The following is a 14,454-nucleotide window of genomic DNA, read 5'->3' on the forward strand; positions in this document are numbered from 1 at the left end:
AATACTTTAAGGTAAATAATATATTGGTGACGCGGCAAACACTGTTTTGCTATATAAATTGGTATAGTTCCTGAAAAACGTTCCCAGCCACAAACATCACATTTTAAGGAATTCGTGTTTAAAGTTTAATAAATATTAGTGTATTGAATATATGTGAAGTCATATAAAGAGTGACAGTAGGGCTCCCATTTTTTGTTAGTCCGTTAATATGAATCGCGTGACCAGTTTTGTGTTCTTAACTCAATTTCGACGTGATTGTGGTTTGGAACGTTTTTCGGGAATCACGTCCAATTAAAGTACCACGCGCCCGCTCATTGTCTGAATTATTTGTACTGCGAATATAAAGGGATTTCTAAGTCAAAAGAATATAAGTAATCACCAGCATATAATTTACCATAACCTTCTCTAAAATATGCCTCATCTTCTGCAGCTGTTGACCCGTCAAACGCTGTAACGAGAGTATCATTTTATGAAACTTTACAAAATTTCCACAAAATATTATCATATATAACGTTTTAAATTGGAACGTAGTTCCGCAAAATCAAATCAAATTATTATTATAATTTTTCTATTGAGACGCAGGATAAACCGCGCATATTTATAGTAGGAATGGCGGCCATCTTAGTGAAGTGAAACTCGTTTTTTTATATAGAGATTTCGTTCTATACCGATACCAAATCCTTCATCATAATTTGGGGTATTAATTAAGAGGTTATTGGATCCTATGTCAAGTTTTTAAATCGTATCCTCCATTTTTTATTCATTATATTCTCGAATATATCGTATGCACATCAATGGTCTATTAATAAATTTAAATGTTTTATTAAGAAATGTCTCTATCGTAAATCTAACTGCTCCACAGCTGAATATCTAAGTAATTGGACAGCCTGGGGCTAGATTATGATTATTTTATAGCAATAACAATGACAGTACAATATTGTGCATTTTATTGAAAAGAGCTCAAAAAGCAATGCTGGGATGGTTTCTTGTGCCGTTTGTTTTTTCTCAGAGCGCCATTTGTTTCCGAGGCGGTGGCATTGTCTGAACTAACATCCAAAATATTTCTAAAGGAATCAATTTTGAGAAAAAAAATGCCCTTTACCATTTGAAATTCAAATATTTTAACTATAAAAAAAGGATGTGACATTACATATTGAAGGTCAACTACGAACCATTCCAAAAAAAATGCCGCAGACCTGAGAAGAACGGGTGCAAAAAACTCAGAAGGAAATTTGGTTTTGCCTGGACTAATTTCGATTGCCTTTTATGTTGCAGAACCGAACCACAGCAGAATACGCGCCGATAAAACACCATTGGTTCTATGGCGTGGAGAGCGAAGAAAAGTCTGTATGGAAGGGGTTTTCAATGCTCGATTCGAAAGCCCTGGAGAACGCCTTCAATAGCCGTAAGTGCGAAATTATAGTATCTTTTGATGTTAGGTTTGGACAGAAGGTTAAAATTGGTTACCTAATTCAAATGTATAGGAAACTGGAAGCAAGTTTCCTGGTTCTATTTATGGGTTTCGTGTGGCTCTGTACCCAAAACCTATTTACGAAGACTCTGCTCTTCGTTCCTCTATCTGTCAGCGGATTGTATCTCATAAACTATAATAATTAGACAGCTGAAACTTTGACAAAGTATTTATTAGAGCGCTTGAGCACCAACCGTCTCAACTAAAATCGTCTTGCCGCGTTCCTGCTATAACAATAAAGATATTTTCAGATTAATATCAATGTTAAAAACGTTAATAATAATGACAAGTGTGTGTTGTTTAATAGTTCAAGATAGACGGCATATTGAGTTCAGTGTTGTAATTAATTGCCATCTTGCTTTTTGTTATTTACTTTTCCGAAATGGCCGCCATCCAGATAAAACACTCTTTTAATGAAATATAAGGATAAACGAACAACCATGGTATGTGATCAATCGTGTAACACTAAAGGAATGACAAGAGCGGGGCCTACCTTATTTATTTATTTATCTTATTGTTATATCAATTGTTATGAGTATGCCACGTCACTAGTGTTGTGGCACATCATTACAGCATCGTTCAAGATGGTTTCTTTACTATCGCTGGTCGAAAGCATATTAAAGGTATAATTCAATAGGTCCGTAATGTATTATTATTTATATTCAAAATCACCACCACAAGCATAAGAACCAATAACACGCAGCATAGGCCCAAAATGATAGCCCTGCGGTATCCCCGATACGGCTGTAAAAATTTCGAACAATGAGCGGCTATTTCTACCTTCGATTTTCGATCCGTTAGGTTAGATCTGAACCATTTTAACAGAATACCGGACACTCCACAAGAAGGGAACTTGTTCAGAAGTGACTCGTGATGTACTACGTCGAAAGCTTTGCTGAAGTCGGTATATGTAGCATTAATAGTCTCCATGATCCCATGATCGCCATTTTGATGATTATAAAGCATCGAATATAGTACCATATGAATTAGACAGATAATATTTTGCACAGAGTGATTTTAAAATCAAAGCAAATATAATCGGCTAAAGAAATCTCGTGGTTTTATTTTTGTCCCGTGGGAAAAGTTTTGTGTTATGGTTTGAGGATTGGTATTGAGTAAGTTTTTATGCCTTTGCCTTTTGAATGGGAATAGCAAAATCTTATTCAATTTGTTTGAGCACGTTACCAACACATGTATTAAAGTACATGTGTTGTTAAAGTAAATACAAAATTATTTATACATTTTAATTCTGGTCTTCTCATTACTTACATATATTATGATTATTATTTCTATAAATCCTGGTATATCTGCTACCTGGTGCTAGCGTGAAATGGATTAACCGTTTCAATCTAATTTGAATGTATTACCTTAGTGGTATTTTATTTAATCTTTCAGCTGATCTGAACGAGCACACATTGGTACAGACAGACGGCGGGAGATACGATGTAAATATAATGAATAGGACGAGAGATGCCGTTTACTGGAAGGAGAACACTTCAAGTGTGAGAAGGTGAGGTTACTCGAAAAATTTTGTTAAATGTTAATGTACCGGTTAAGCAAAAAACGAGTTTCTCCATTTGAGAATTTTAAGATGACGTCATAATTTAACTGTTAACCGTAACCGTCCAATCTTCGCCGGTTAAAGCTTAAATTGTGCAACACATTCCGCAGTCTATATAAATATCAGCGTTACTGTTAACGTTAAATTTGACATAAACCTTAACAGCAATCAATGCTTCATGCAAATCAGCCGTATACTTCAAACCGACTGACACTTAAGAGAGGACTCGATAGAAGACGCAGTATATCGCGGCAATGGACCATGGCAGAAGCTATACTGTCGGTTTAATACACTGGTTACCTTCTAGTCTCTATAATGGATTACAATGAATAAGATTATTGGAAACACTAAATAGTTAGCGATCAAATAAATTCAAATATTGTTATTTCAAATTTAAAAATGTATACTTCAGACCTGAGAAGAACTCAGCGGACTCTAACTATTCTAAAACAAAATATTATTAAATAGCCTATGGGTCGTTGCTCCATTGTCGCTCCAATCTGTGATATCATTCTTCTTCTTCTTATCGAATCGACGGTCACCTCAAATACGGGCAGCCCAAAAAGCCGCAACCGTGATAGCTCGGTCGGTAGCCTCGTGTAGCTCCTCGTTCGTGAAGGTTGTCGGTCAAGCAGGGCACCCAGTCATATGCGCAACGGTCCCTTTCAGATGACCGCAGATGCACTCCGTATCATGTCCAGAGATGAAACCCCACCTCGCTTAGTTTACCCTAGATTGCCCCACTCCTGCTCTGAGGCGGTTGAGCGACTTCCAGATAGGCCAGCTGAGGTTGTATCCTTCGGCTAGTGTCTCCTTCATGCTGATGTTAGGGTTTGAGGTGCTTAGCCGTGACCTCCACATAGCAGGACGTGTAGTTTCTGCGGACTGGTTGAGAGGCTGAGCATAGTCTAGGGCGGGCCGGCTTATGATTGCATAGTGGGTGCCGTCTGTTCTTTGTCTGTTTTGTGGAAGAAAATTGTTAAGTCTCATGCGACCAGTAATTACAGTAACTACAACGTCAGGTCAAACAGCAACACAACTGTTTGACATGATTCCTGCCGCCGAATCCCACCTTCGCACGCCCCAAATTTGCGGCAAATTAGGATATCATCCCCACCATCATTTCTTCACAGTGCGATTTTCAAGGAACATTCTTCCACGTACAACTAAGCTATGGAATGAGCAACTGAGCTTCCTTGTGCGGTGTTTCGGAACGATACGACATGGGTACCTTAAGGGCGTACACCTTTCTAAAAGACCGGCAATGCTCCTGTGGTGTTGCAAGAGAATGTGGGCGGCATTGATGATTTAACACCAGGTGACCCGTACGCTCGTTTGTCTTCCTTTTCCATGAAAAAAAACCAAGGTAGTCCCTGCACTGCTTGTCGGCCGAAACTCTCACTTTTGCATACTTCCGGCATCCTAATCTTATCAGCCTCCCATCACTTGCTTCTTCTTGGTCGCATTCTTCATTTCTGAAGTTCGTGTTCGTATTTAAAAATTTTTGTAAGTTGGTCATTAACGCCTTCCACTCCTATCGGTCCTAGGCTTTCCTTATTGCGATCGTAAGTGGTAGGCCAGTGAGTGGCCGATCTGGTCTGACCACCGGCTGGGTCGTCGGCGTGGTCTTTTGCCCTCCACCTTGCCTATGACTATCAGTTTGTCTAAATAAGAAATGAAATGAAAAAAGCAAAAAATTAAACCAAAGAACCAAACCAAACCAAAGAATGGTAAAGGTACAATTCCATATTTTTTCAAAAAACAATTTGACAAAATCGATTCAAAATTAATTAATGACAGGATAGCTTCATCACCACAAAACACATTATACAATAAGGGAAATACGCCAAAAAAGGGGACAATCCCTTACTATTTCAAGATAACAAGTGACAAACAATTTTTTCGCGAAAAAACATAGTAAAAGTAAACTAAGTATACCACATCAAAACATAGCGGGTCTGTTAAATAAACTTGACACTATAGAATTAACTTTATTACAGCTTCAACAAAATTATAATATAAATCTAGACGTCTTATGTTTTACTTTTTACATTAATAAAAGGAGGAACAGAATTGAATATAATTTTACACAACTATAAACTCGCGAATTATTTTTCAAGGGACAAAGAAAGACGTGGTGGTTCCCTGTATTTTGGTGAAAAAATATTTAAATATTAAATCCATTGACATTACAAAAACTTAGTCACGGCCGTATGATTTTGAGTGCTGCGATATTGAACTTACCAATTACAAAATAATGATAATTTGTATTTATAGGACGCCAAATAGTAATATATACCAATTTTTATACAATCTAAACACGTTGCTTTTTACGTTGACCAAAAAAACAAAAAGTAAAATCATTATCTGTGGAGACTGGAATATTGACACATTAAAACATAATAAACATTCCAAAGAGTTAATAAGCATAATTAAAAACAATAATTTATTGTTCCGCATCAACCGTCCTATTAGACAAAAATCTTGTCTTGATCAAATAGCGAGTAATATATCTAATAACATAGGTTCACATATTCACTACCTAGGATTGTCTGATCATGAAACAGCTCAATCAATCGAGATATCAGTAGAGAAATGTGAAAGTACTGACTATTGGTAGAATTTCAAACGTGACTTTAGTGTAGAAAATAGGGAAAAATTCATGGAATGTATATCAGCATTGACATTTTCTGAAATATATAGCCTAGTAGATACAAATAAAACATTTGACTTATTTCATGACACAATAAAGCTTTTTTATGATCTGTGCTTTCCTCGTATAAAAATTAAAATTACACAAACAAAAAAACAAAAATGGTTTACTAAAGGGCTCAAAAGCGTCAATAAACGACGTTTGTACCTAAAACTGAAATTTAGTAAGGAAAACAAAAATAAATATCACTATAAAAACTATAATGCAATATTTAAAAAATGTTTATCCAAGGCACGACAAATCAAAAATACCAAATATATACAAAACAGTAAAAATAAATGTAAAGCTACATGGGCGACCATTAAAGAAGAAACAAACCCGAAACCTCCTTACAGCATCATTATGACGATTAACTATAAAAATGACAAGTACATAGATCCAATAAAAATAGCGGGTATTTTTAATAATTATTTTATAGACATAACGGCTGATCAGCGGAATGGAAATAAATGTAATATTAAACATATTTAAACGAACCCAAAAAACATATTCCTTACACCAACGAGGTATCTAGAATAATAATGGGAGTGAAAAATAGCAAATCTGTGGGATATGATGACATCGACACACAATCTATAAAATTTTGTGCAAAGTTTTTATGTAAGCCATTATCTTATATAATTAATTTAGCCTTTGAAGAAGGATGTTTTCCGGAAAAACTTAAAAAATCGTTAGTTAAGCCTTTATTTAAGAAAGGTGATAAATGCGATGTAAATAATTACAGGCCCATTACACTCATCCCAATATTTTCAAAAGTAATAGAGAAAGCGATGAACAGTCGAATGTTATCTTTCTTCAATGAAAACAATATATTACGAGAACAATTTGGCTTTCGAAAAAATAGTTCCACAACGTTAGCTTCATTTAACGTTATTAAAAGTATTTGCGAAAGCTTTAATAATAGAATACCCGTAACAACGATATTTCTAGATATGTCGAAGGCCTATGATTTGGTATTACATCAAAATTTATAGGATAAACTTGAAAAATACGGTATAAGAGGCAATGCCAATAACTTGATTAAAAGTTACCTAAGAAGTCGGCAACAACGTACCGAAATATCAAGAATAGTTAAGTGTCATAATATATCCACAAAAATTGTTTACACTTCGGAATTTAGAGAAAATCAGAGTTGCGCCATTCCACAAGGTAGCATTATCGGCCCTTTGCTATTTCTATCATATATCAATGACCTCCCAGACTCTACAATTAATCAATGTGTGCTATTTGCCGATGACACCACATTAATTATTAAAGAAAAAGATATAATTACACTGAAAAATACAATTATTAATTCACTTAATGGCTTAATAATCATAACTTAAACTTAAACATATTAAAAACTTAAATAATCCATTTTAATACTAACAGAAATTTAAATAATAATTTGAACATAAAATATAATGGTACAATGATTGAACACATAAATAATATTAAATTTCTTGGCGTAATAATTAATAAAAATCTTAAATGGAGAGAACATATTGAAGACATTTGTAATAAATTGGATAGGTTTAGTTTTGCCATTAGGAGAATAAGACAGACCGTATCAAAACAAGCCGCGTGGTGTGCATACCACGGATATGTGTCATCCATTCTGTGCTACGGACTCATCATTTGGGGAAATTCTTCGGACGAAATTCGCGCTTTCAGAGTTCAAAAAAAATGTATTCGTGCAATATGCAATACACACTGGATGGATAGCTGCAAGCCACTTTTTATCAAAAAGAAAATATTAACACTACCCTCTCTGTATATTCGGGACTAGTTGACCCGGCAAACGTTGTTTTGCCATATAAAGTATAATTCACGCGATAGTTTTATAAGTAATAAAATATTGCCTATATTATAGCCTGTACATCATTTTGTTCTATTGTCAATAGTTTTTGCAGCGCACGCAAAAATAGGTTTTCGATTTTACACCTTGTGTTACAAAATAGCAATTTTATTACGGATCCCTAATTTTGAAAAAAAAAACATAGCCTAAACATAGAAAATAAGAATCATTCAAATCGGACCAGTAGTACCAGAGATTAGCGCGTTCAAAGAAACAAACAAACAAACACTGCAGCTTTATAATATTATAGTATAGATATGTGTGTATTTGTACATAAACACCGGGAATATTTCACCAAAATGAAAGATCACTCTTCTAGGAACACTCGATACCCAAACAAATTACTTGTACCCAAATGTGAATTGACACTCTGCCAAGAAAATGTTCATTACATGGCGATAAAAATATATAATAAGTTACCTGACCATTTAAAAGACATGACATGTAATATTCTTAAGAATAGATTAACAACATGGCTAACAAAAAATTGTTTTTATTCAAATAATGACTATTTAAATTTAACGAAAATTGACATATAAAATTTGATATGAATATTACTGTTTTATTAGAATTATAATTCTATTGCTTATTTTATAATACTTAATGGTTAGGTTCAATTTCGTGTATAATAAAAGTTTATACTACTTATATTTGCATGCCTTGTAGGTAGAATAAGAGAAACATAATCTAAATAAAATAAGACCGATTGTAAAACTGACCTTATTCGAATGCAAATAAAGATTATTATTATTATTATGGTCTTTGTTTGAGGCTCAATCACGCCTAAACTACTGATCGTATCGACATGAAACTACCACCATTCGATGCGAAATTCATTCTAGATGGTTTATGGCTATTTTTCGAATTCCAATGGTTCTTCATTAATTTATTTCGTGCCTAGTTCTCAATAACACTAAATATGTGTTTAACTCCACAGATGTTGCTGGTTCTACAAAGGCAACACGGATGCCAGATACATTCCATACACCGAGCACATTGCAGAGAAGTTAGAGGTAAGAATGATCTGGATGTCTGGCGTTTCTCCACGGTAAGGTTTTAACCAAGCTTCCTTGTGCGGTGTTTCCTGTATGGCGACATGGGTACCTTCAAAGAAGCGCGTACACTTTTTTAAAGCGCCGGCAACTCTCTTGTGATTCCTCTGGTGTTGCAAGAGAATGTGGACGGCGGTGATCACTTATTATCAGGTAGCCTGTACGCTCGTTTGTCCTTCTCCTCCATAAAAAAATATATTTTCCTTTCAGGAGGAGTACCGCCACGGCATGACTACGGGGGAGTGGCACAGACGACTTATACTCCCGAATGACGAGATGGTGGTGATGCATGGACCCTCAGTTATGGTACACTTCCTGCAGACCTCCGTGGATGCCTTTAGCTCTAGTCCAGTGAGTACTTTGCTTACTACTTCCTTACTACTTATCCTTCAGCTACACTGCTGCCTTCGTGTGTGTCTAAACTGGTAAACCAGATTTTTAACGGACACAAAGCGAACGAGCAGGGCGTTCAGCTGATGGTAATAGTTACGGCTTGCCCATTACAATGCAGTTCCGCTCAGGATTCTTGAAAGACCCAAAAATACTGAACTGCACTACAATTGCGCACATCACCTTGAGACATAAGATGTTAAGTCTCATGTGCCCGTAGTTTCACTAGCCACGGCGCTCTTCAGACCGAAACACAATAATGCTTACATATTACTGCTTCACGGCAGAAATAGGCGCTGTTGTGGGACTCATAATCTAGCCGGCATCCTGGGCAAAGGTGCCTCCCACTGGTGATACCTAATCTAAGCTGGTGACCTATTTTCCCATTGCATCACCCATTTTCCTAACCAAACCTATCCTTTCCTTTCCCAGCTGTTCAACATCGGTAAGTCAGTGTATCGCAACCCGCCCAATATTTCCATGGCCACCGATCAACCGAGAAAAATCGATCACTTGGTTTTCCTCGTGCATGGTGTTGGAGAGTTTCGACACAAGAAGGCAATGAATGTTAGTGTTGGCGAAGTTAATTTTTCTCCTACCGTCTTATTACTAAATATACTAACTTATATTATAATAAACTAAGTATTAATGAAACAATTATTTATTTTAGTATTAATTTACATTTTGTATAGTGCAATAATTAAAATTCACTCGAATATAATGTTCTTTTGCAGCGTTTAAAATGAATCGCTCATTTTTTGTAAACAAAAAATAAAAATGGCGGGGATTCGAATAACCTACTTCTTCTTACGCGATTTCCGGTAGTGTGGAACGCGCGTAAACGAAAATGTTCTTTTTTTGAAATTCATACAGATACCACGCATCGAGCAAAAAGAATGTGGCTGTCTGTTTAAACTCTTTGCGCATGAGGGGATCGAAAAAAAAAACATATGAGTGTTGTTATGAAATTCAGTACAACATTACAACACTCGTTTGGATGATGTAATGGATAATAGAATATAGAATCTTATAGAGGATTTAATGCATGGATGTAGATAAACACTGTTTACATTTTACTGGGTAAAACAGGGTGAGCAGGGATGATTAGAAACTTCTAAACAAATTTATCCGGCTCGAAGGACCATAAACATGTACGGTTTTGTATGATAATTTATGATAAACTGATAGAGTAAAATATATATAATGAACTATGAAGCAGATTTACAATTTGATATATTGCTTGATTGATACGCGGCGAATCACTGTGCCATGGATCGATCTGTACGAGTTTGCTCTTACAATAACTCTTTTGTGTTATTATCTGATTATAATTTAACTTCATAGGTCATTTGTGTCGATCTATTAAGCAATAAACACAAAAAAGTGCGCGATTCCTACTCATCCCCTCATTGGGGTTATAAGGCTAGTGTCCCTTGAGATAGGGGAGAGTAGGGAAATCTGCTAGGGTTGTTACATTCGGAACTTCTACTTTCTGAGTTTCTGTATTGTCTCACCTCTTAAGACAGCCCAACTTACGCTAAAACTACATTATTTCAGTATATATTTTAAAATGTGTATTGCATAATATGTTAATCGGAAAATATAACTTATTATTTTTTTTTTGGTTTCTTTTAAGCCTTTTTAACCTTTATCTTAAAAAAAATACATAATTTATCCAAATAAATTAATTTTTCATAATTTGCCATTTCGGAACAGCCTGTATGTAATCTAGTAGCCGCGAGCTAACGTAGACCTACTTGTCCCAAGCCGGTCCGTAGCCGTTCAAGACTCGTTTCAAATTTCAATTATTTACTTTACTTTTTTTTTTGATAACGGTGAACTAGTTCACCCGTGAGCTCATTTATTATTGGCTGCAAAAAAACACCTTGAAATCAATCCAGATCAATATATTATTGAGACATTAAGGCAGAAGACTGAAGTTGACAAGAATTATAATGATGCTAAAGATTTGGTAATTTAACTTAATGAGACTGTATTGGTAGTCTTCTGTTTTCACACTTGATCAGACTCAGGTCTATGCTTCTGGTCCTCCACAATGCGGTTTTCAAGGAACTTTCTTTCACGTACTACAATTCTTTAAAATGAGCTTCCTTGTGCGTTGTTTCCGGAGCGATACGACATGGGTACCTTCAAAAAAAGCGCGTACACCTTCCTTATAGGCTGGCAACGCTCCTGTGATTTCTCTGGCGTTGCAAAAGAGTGTGGGCGGAGATGATCACTTAACACCAGGTGACCCGTATTCTAGTTTTTCCTCCTTTGCCATAAAAACAACTGACGAGGATGAACCAGGGCTTCCAATCCCGCGCCATTTTCCAATCCCGCGAGATGGGGGATTACGGGCGCGGGATCCTCGGGAATTGCGGGACTGAAAAAAAGCGTGCATGCGATGCAAAATAGGATAATCTGCGTGAAATATTATTCTTAATAACACAAGTTTTTAACTGTTTCGTATTTTCGCGAAGTTTATTAATACATCCTGAATAATGAATCTTTGAGTTGATAAATTCATTGTTTTACAATGTGCATATTTTCAATATGCGGGATCCCGCAAATACCGAGATCCCGCGTAGTTGAAAATTTGTAGTCCCGCAAATGCCGAGATTGAATACAGGCCGCGGGATTGGAAGTCCTAGGATGAACCTATTCAGGCTGAGTAAATTGCAGTAAAGTACCCCCACTAGAAGCCGATGCTTATGATGCGTCGCGTATAGAGGAAGTAGATTAAACTTTCCCGCCTAAATAACCTGATATTTTTTTCTAGCCAAAGACAGATTTAAGTTCAAAGTTGAGTATTCATGTATAGTTTATCGTCGATTAAATGATTCTGCAGCAAACGGCGATGCGACCCCGCGTGGTGCGACGAGGAGTCGTGGAGTCTGAATTGGATGAACCCGAGCCACAGAACGTGGATCATCTGTTGCTGCTGTGTCATGGTGTGGGCTCCACGTGCGATATGCGGTTCCGGTCTGTCGAAGCTGTGGGTGAGTGTTCGAAGGAAATCCATCGAACAGCATTATATTACAAATATTGCTTAGTAGATAATATTAATTGTAATAAAACCATGTGTTGCCTTTAGTAAGGCAGTACGCAGGTGACCATTGAACGGGCCGGTCCTAGTTACCATTAACCATTTGTCTATAACCATTACAGGACTGGTCCGAGTAACCATTTTAACCAATTAATAATAGAGATCCGCGTACTCACAAATAGAACCATTAATTATAGTTATTTACCAAGTGTCATAGGTAAGTTTAGTACCTTAAGTAAATAAATACTTTTACCATTAAACCAATTTATATATATCTACCCCTAAGTGCACCCCTTTTCAGTGAGTTTTCTTTTATTAGTAGCCAATTGGATAACATTGCTGGGCAAAGGCCTCATCTGTTTTACTCTATTTATTATCTTATCATACAGATTGTCACATCATCGTTTTCGGGGTCTCTCGACGTCTTGGCACCCAATGCGTGACGAGTGCCCATTGGTCTATGTTCATCCGACATACATGCCGATCCCGTTTTTTTTCCCTCATCAGCAATGCCAGTTTTTTTTTTATATCTTCTCCCTCGGCATTCTTGCGATCCCTCCATTTCCCTTTAAGACAGGATCTTTAGCTCTGCTACAAGTGGTTTGGTCTTCTCCTTTTGTGTAAGTGTCCAGGCTTCACAACCATAGATTAATGTTGGTCTTATGATGGTTTTTAAATTTATTTTCCTTCTACTGAGGGGCCTGGACTTTGTGTAAGGCTGCGTTACACCATAGATCGCTACCGCATTATGGATCCGTAAATCAATTTCCACCTCACGGGTGTTTTTGTCAGTTCATGTGCAACCTGGGTATTTAAATTTGGATACCTCTTTGTAGCTTGTAGCTCCCCCACTAAATCCTGGTACACAACGCGATTGTTCTTGTATCGCTTCATATGGAGTTACTCGGTCTTATTCTGATTAATCTTGAGTCCCACCTTCTCTGCTTCCTTCTCAAGGATTCTAGTGGTTTTGGGTAAGCGCCCGTTAATGAATCATGTTTATTTTTGCAGTCGAGGACTTCAGGACGATAAGCTTCCAGTTGGTAAAGTCGCACTACAAGAGCTCGTATGATAGCGGTCTGGTCGGAAGGGTTGAGGTGAGTTTTCTTATTCTACCCTCATTTTAGTTGAAGCTATTTAAGAGATCCAATGCTCTGTGAACTGTCTACATTGTGTGTCTTCTACCGCATTTATCACGGGGAGTGTTCCGAAGAGCTGCTTGACCTGTTTTCTGCTGCCCACACGTTTTCGGATATCATCCCCACCATCTGGAAGTGTGGCGTTCCTCCACAGTGCGGTTTTCAATAACTTTCTTCCACGTACTACAAAGCTGTGAAATGAGCTTCCTTGTGCGGTGTTTCTGGGACGACCCGACATGGGTGCCTTCAAAAAACCGCGTTTTTTTTAAATTCCAAAACACCATGTGACCCGTACGCTCGTTTGTTCTCCTTTTTCCGTATAAAAAGACTGCGAATGTATTTTTATGTGTTATGACTTCACGCACAGGTCCTACCAATATCGTGGCACTTCAGCCTTCACAGCCAGGAGTCGGGCATCGACAGGCGCCTGAACAACGTGACCCTCGAGAGCATACCCAAGATGAGGAACTTCTTCAATGACACCATCATTGATGTGCTGTTCTACACCAGCCCCATGTTCTTCCAGGTGTGTGAGCCGACTTGTATGAGCTGACATTTTTTTCTATGAAAATAAGGGACGAGGCGAGCAGAACGTTCAGCTGATGGTAATTGATACGCCCTGCCCATTAGAATGCAGTGCCGCTCAGGATTCTTGAAAGTCCCAAAAATTCTGTGCGGCATGACAATTGCGCTCGTCACCTTGAGACATAAGATGTTAAGTCTCATTTGCCCAGTAATTTCATTAGCTACGACGCCCTTCAGACCAAAACTCAATAATGATAAAACATTTCTGCTTCACGCCAGAAATAGGCGCCGTTGTGGTACCCATAATGCCTCCCACTGGTAACTGACATCAGGAACAAACATTAACTTGCTCAAAGTAAAAGTCAAATAAAGTTAATTCAATTAGGCTTACATTAACCGCTTTGGAATCGTCACTACAAATATTGCTTTTAAATTACTGAATCTACCATGTGTTTGGAAAAAGTTGAGCTCGTGTGAAGAACATACAAGAAACTCAACGGCCACTCTTTTCAATCAAATAGGGTATTTTACAATGGCTGTAATATACATAACAAATTAGTTTGTAAGGTGCTGCATCTAATATATGATTCGTGTTTAAATAACATCCAAATATTTGTAAATTGTATAAATATAAATGATCGTATATTGGATGCATCAACCTTTACAGCTTGAATTCATTGTGTAAGGATAATTCGTGAACATGAGGTACTACCTACT

At 37.0% G+C, this 14,454-nt stretch overlaps 1 protein-coding gene across 1 annotated transcript in view; it reads left to right on the forward strand.

Moving 5' to 3' along the window:
* The first annotated feature begins 951 nt into the window (after positions 1 to 951).
* LOC126974801 (SEC23-interacting protein) overlaps positions 952 to 14,454 on the forward strand; it is a 28,630-nt gene continuing 15,127 nt past the window's right edge. The window contains exons 1-7 of the mRNA XM_050822484.1: positions 952 to 1,405; positions 2,867 to 2,981; positions 8,520 to 8,595; positions 8,845 to 8,985; positions 11,876 to 12,026; positions 13,085 to 13,170; positions 13,580 to 13,738. Of these exons, the coding sequence (XP_050678441.1) occupies positions 1,267 to 1,405; positions 2,867 to 2,981; positions 8,520 to 8,595; positions 8,845 to 8,985; positions 11,876 to 12,026; positions 13,085 to 13,170; positions 13,580 to 13,738 (867 nt within the window). The 5' untranslated portion in view covers positions 952 to 1,266. The remainder of the gene's footprint in view (positions 1,406 to 2,866; positions 2,982 to 8,519; positions 8,596 to 8,844; positions 8,986 to 11,875; positions 12,027 to 13,084; positions 13,171 to 13,579; positions 13,739 to 14,454) is intronic.

The sequence above is a fragment of the Leptidea sinapis genome, chromosome 2 (genome assembly GCF_905404315.1).
Source record: "Leptidea sinapis chromosome 2, ilLepSina1.1, whole genome shotgun sequence".
Classification (NCBI taxonomy): Eukaryota; Metazoa; Arthropoda; class Insecta; order Lepidoptera; family Pieridae; genus Leptidea; species Leptidea sinapis.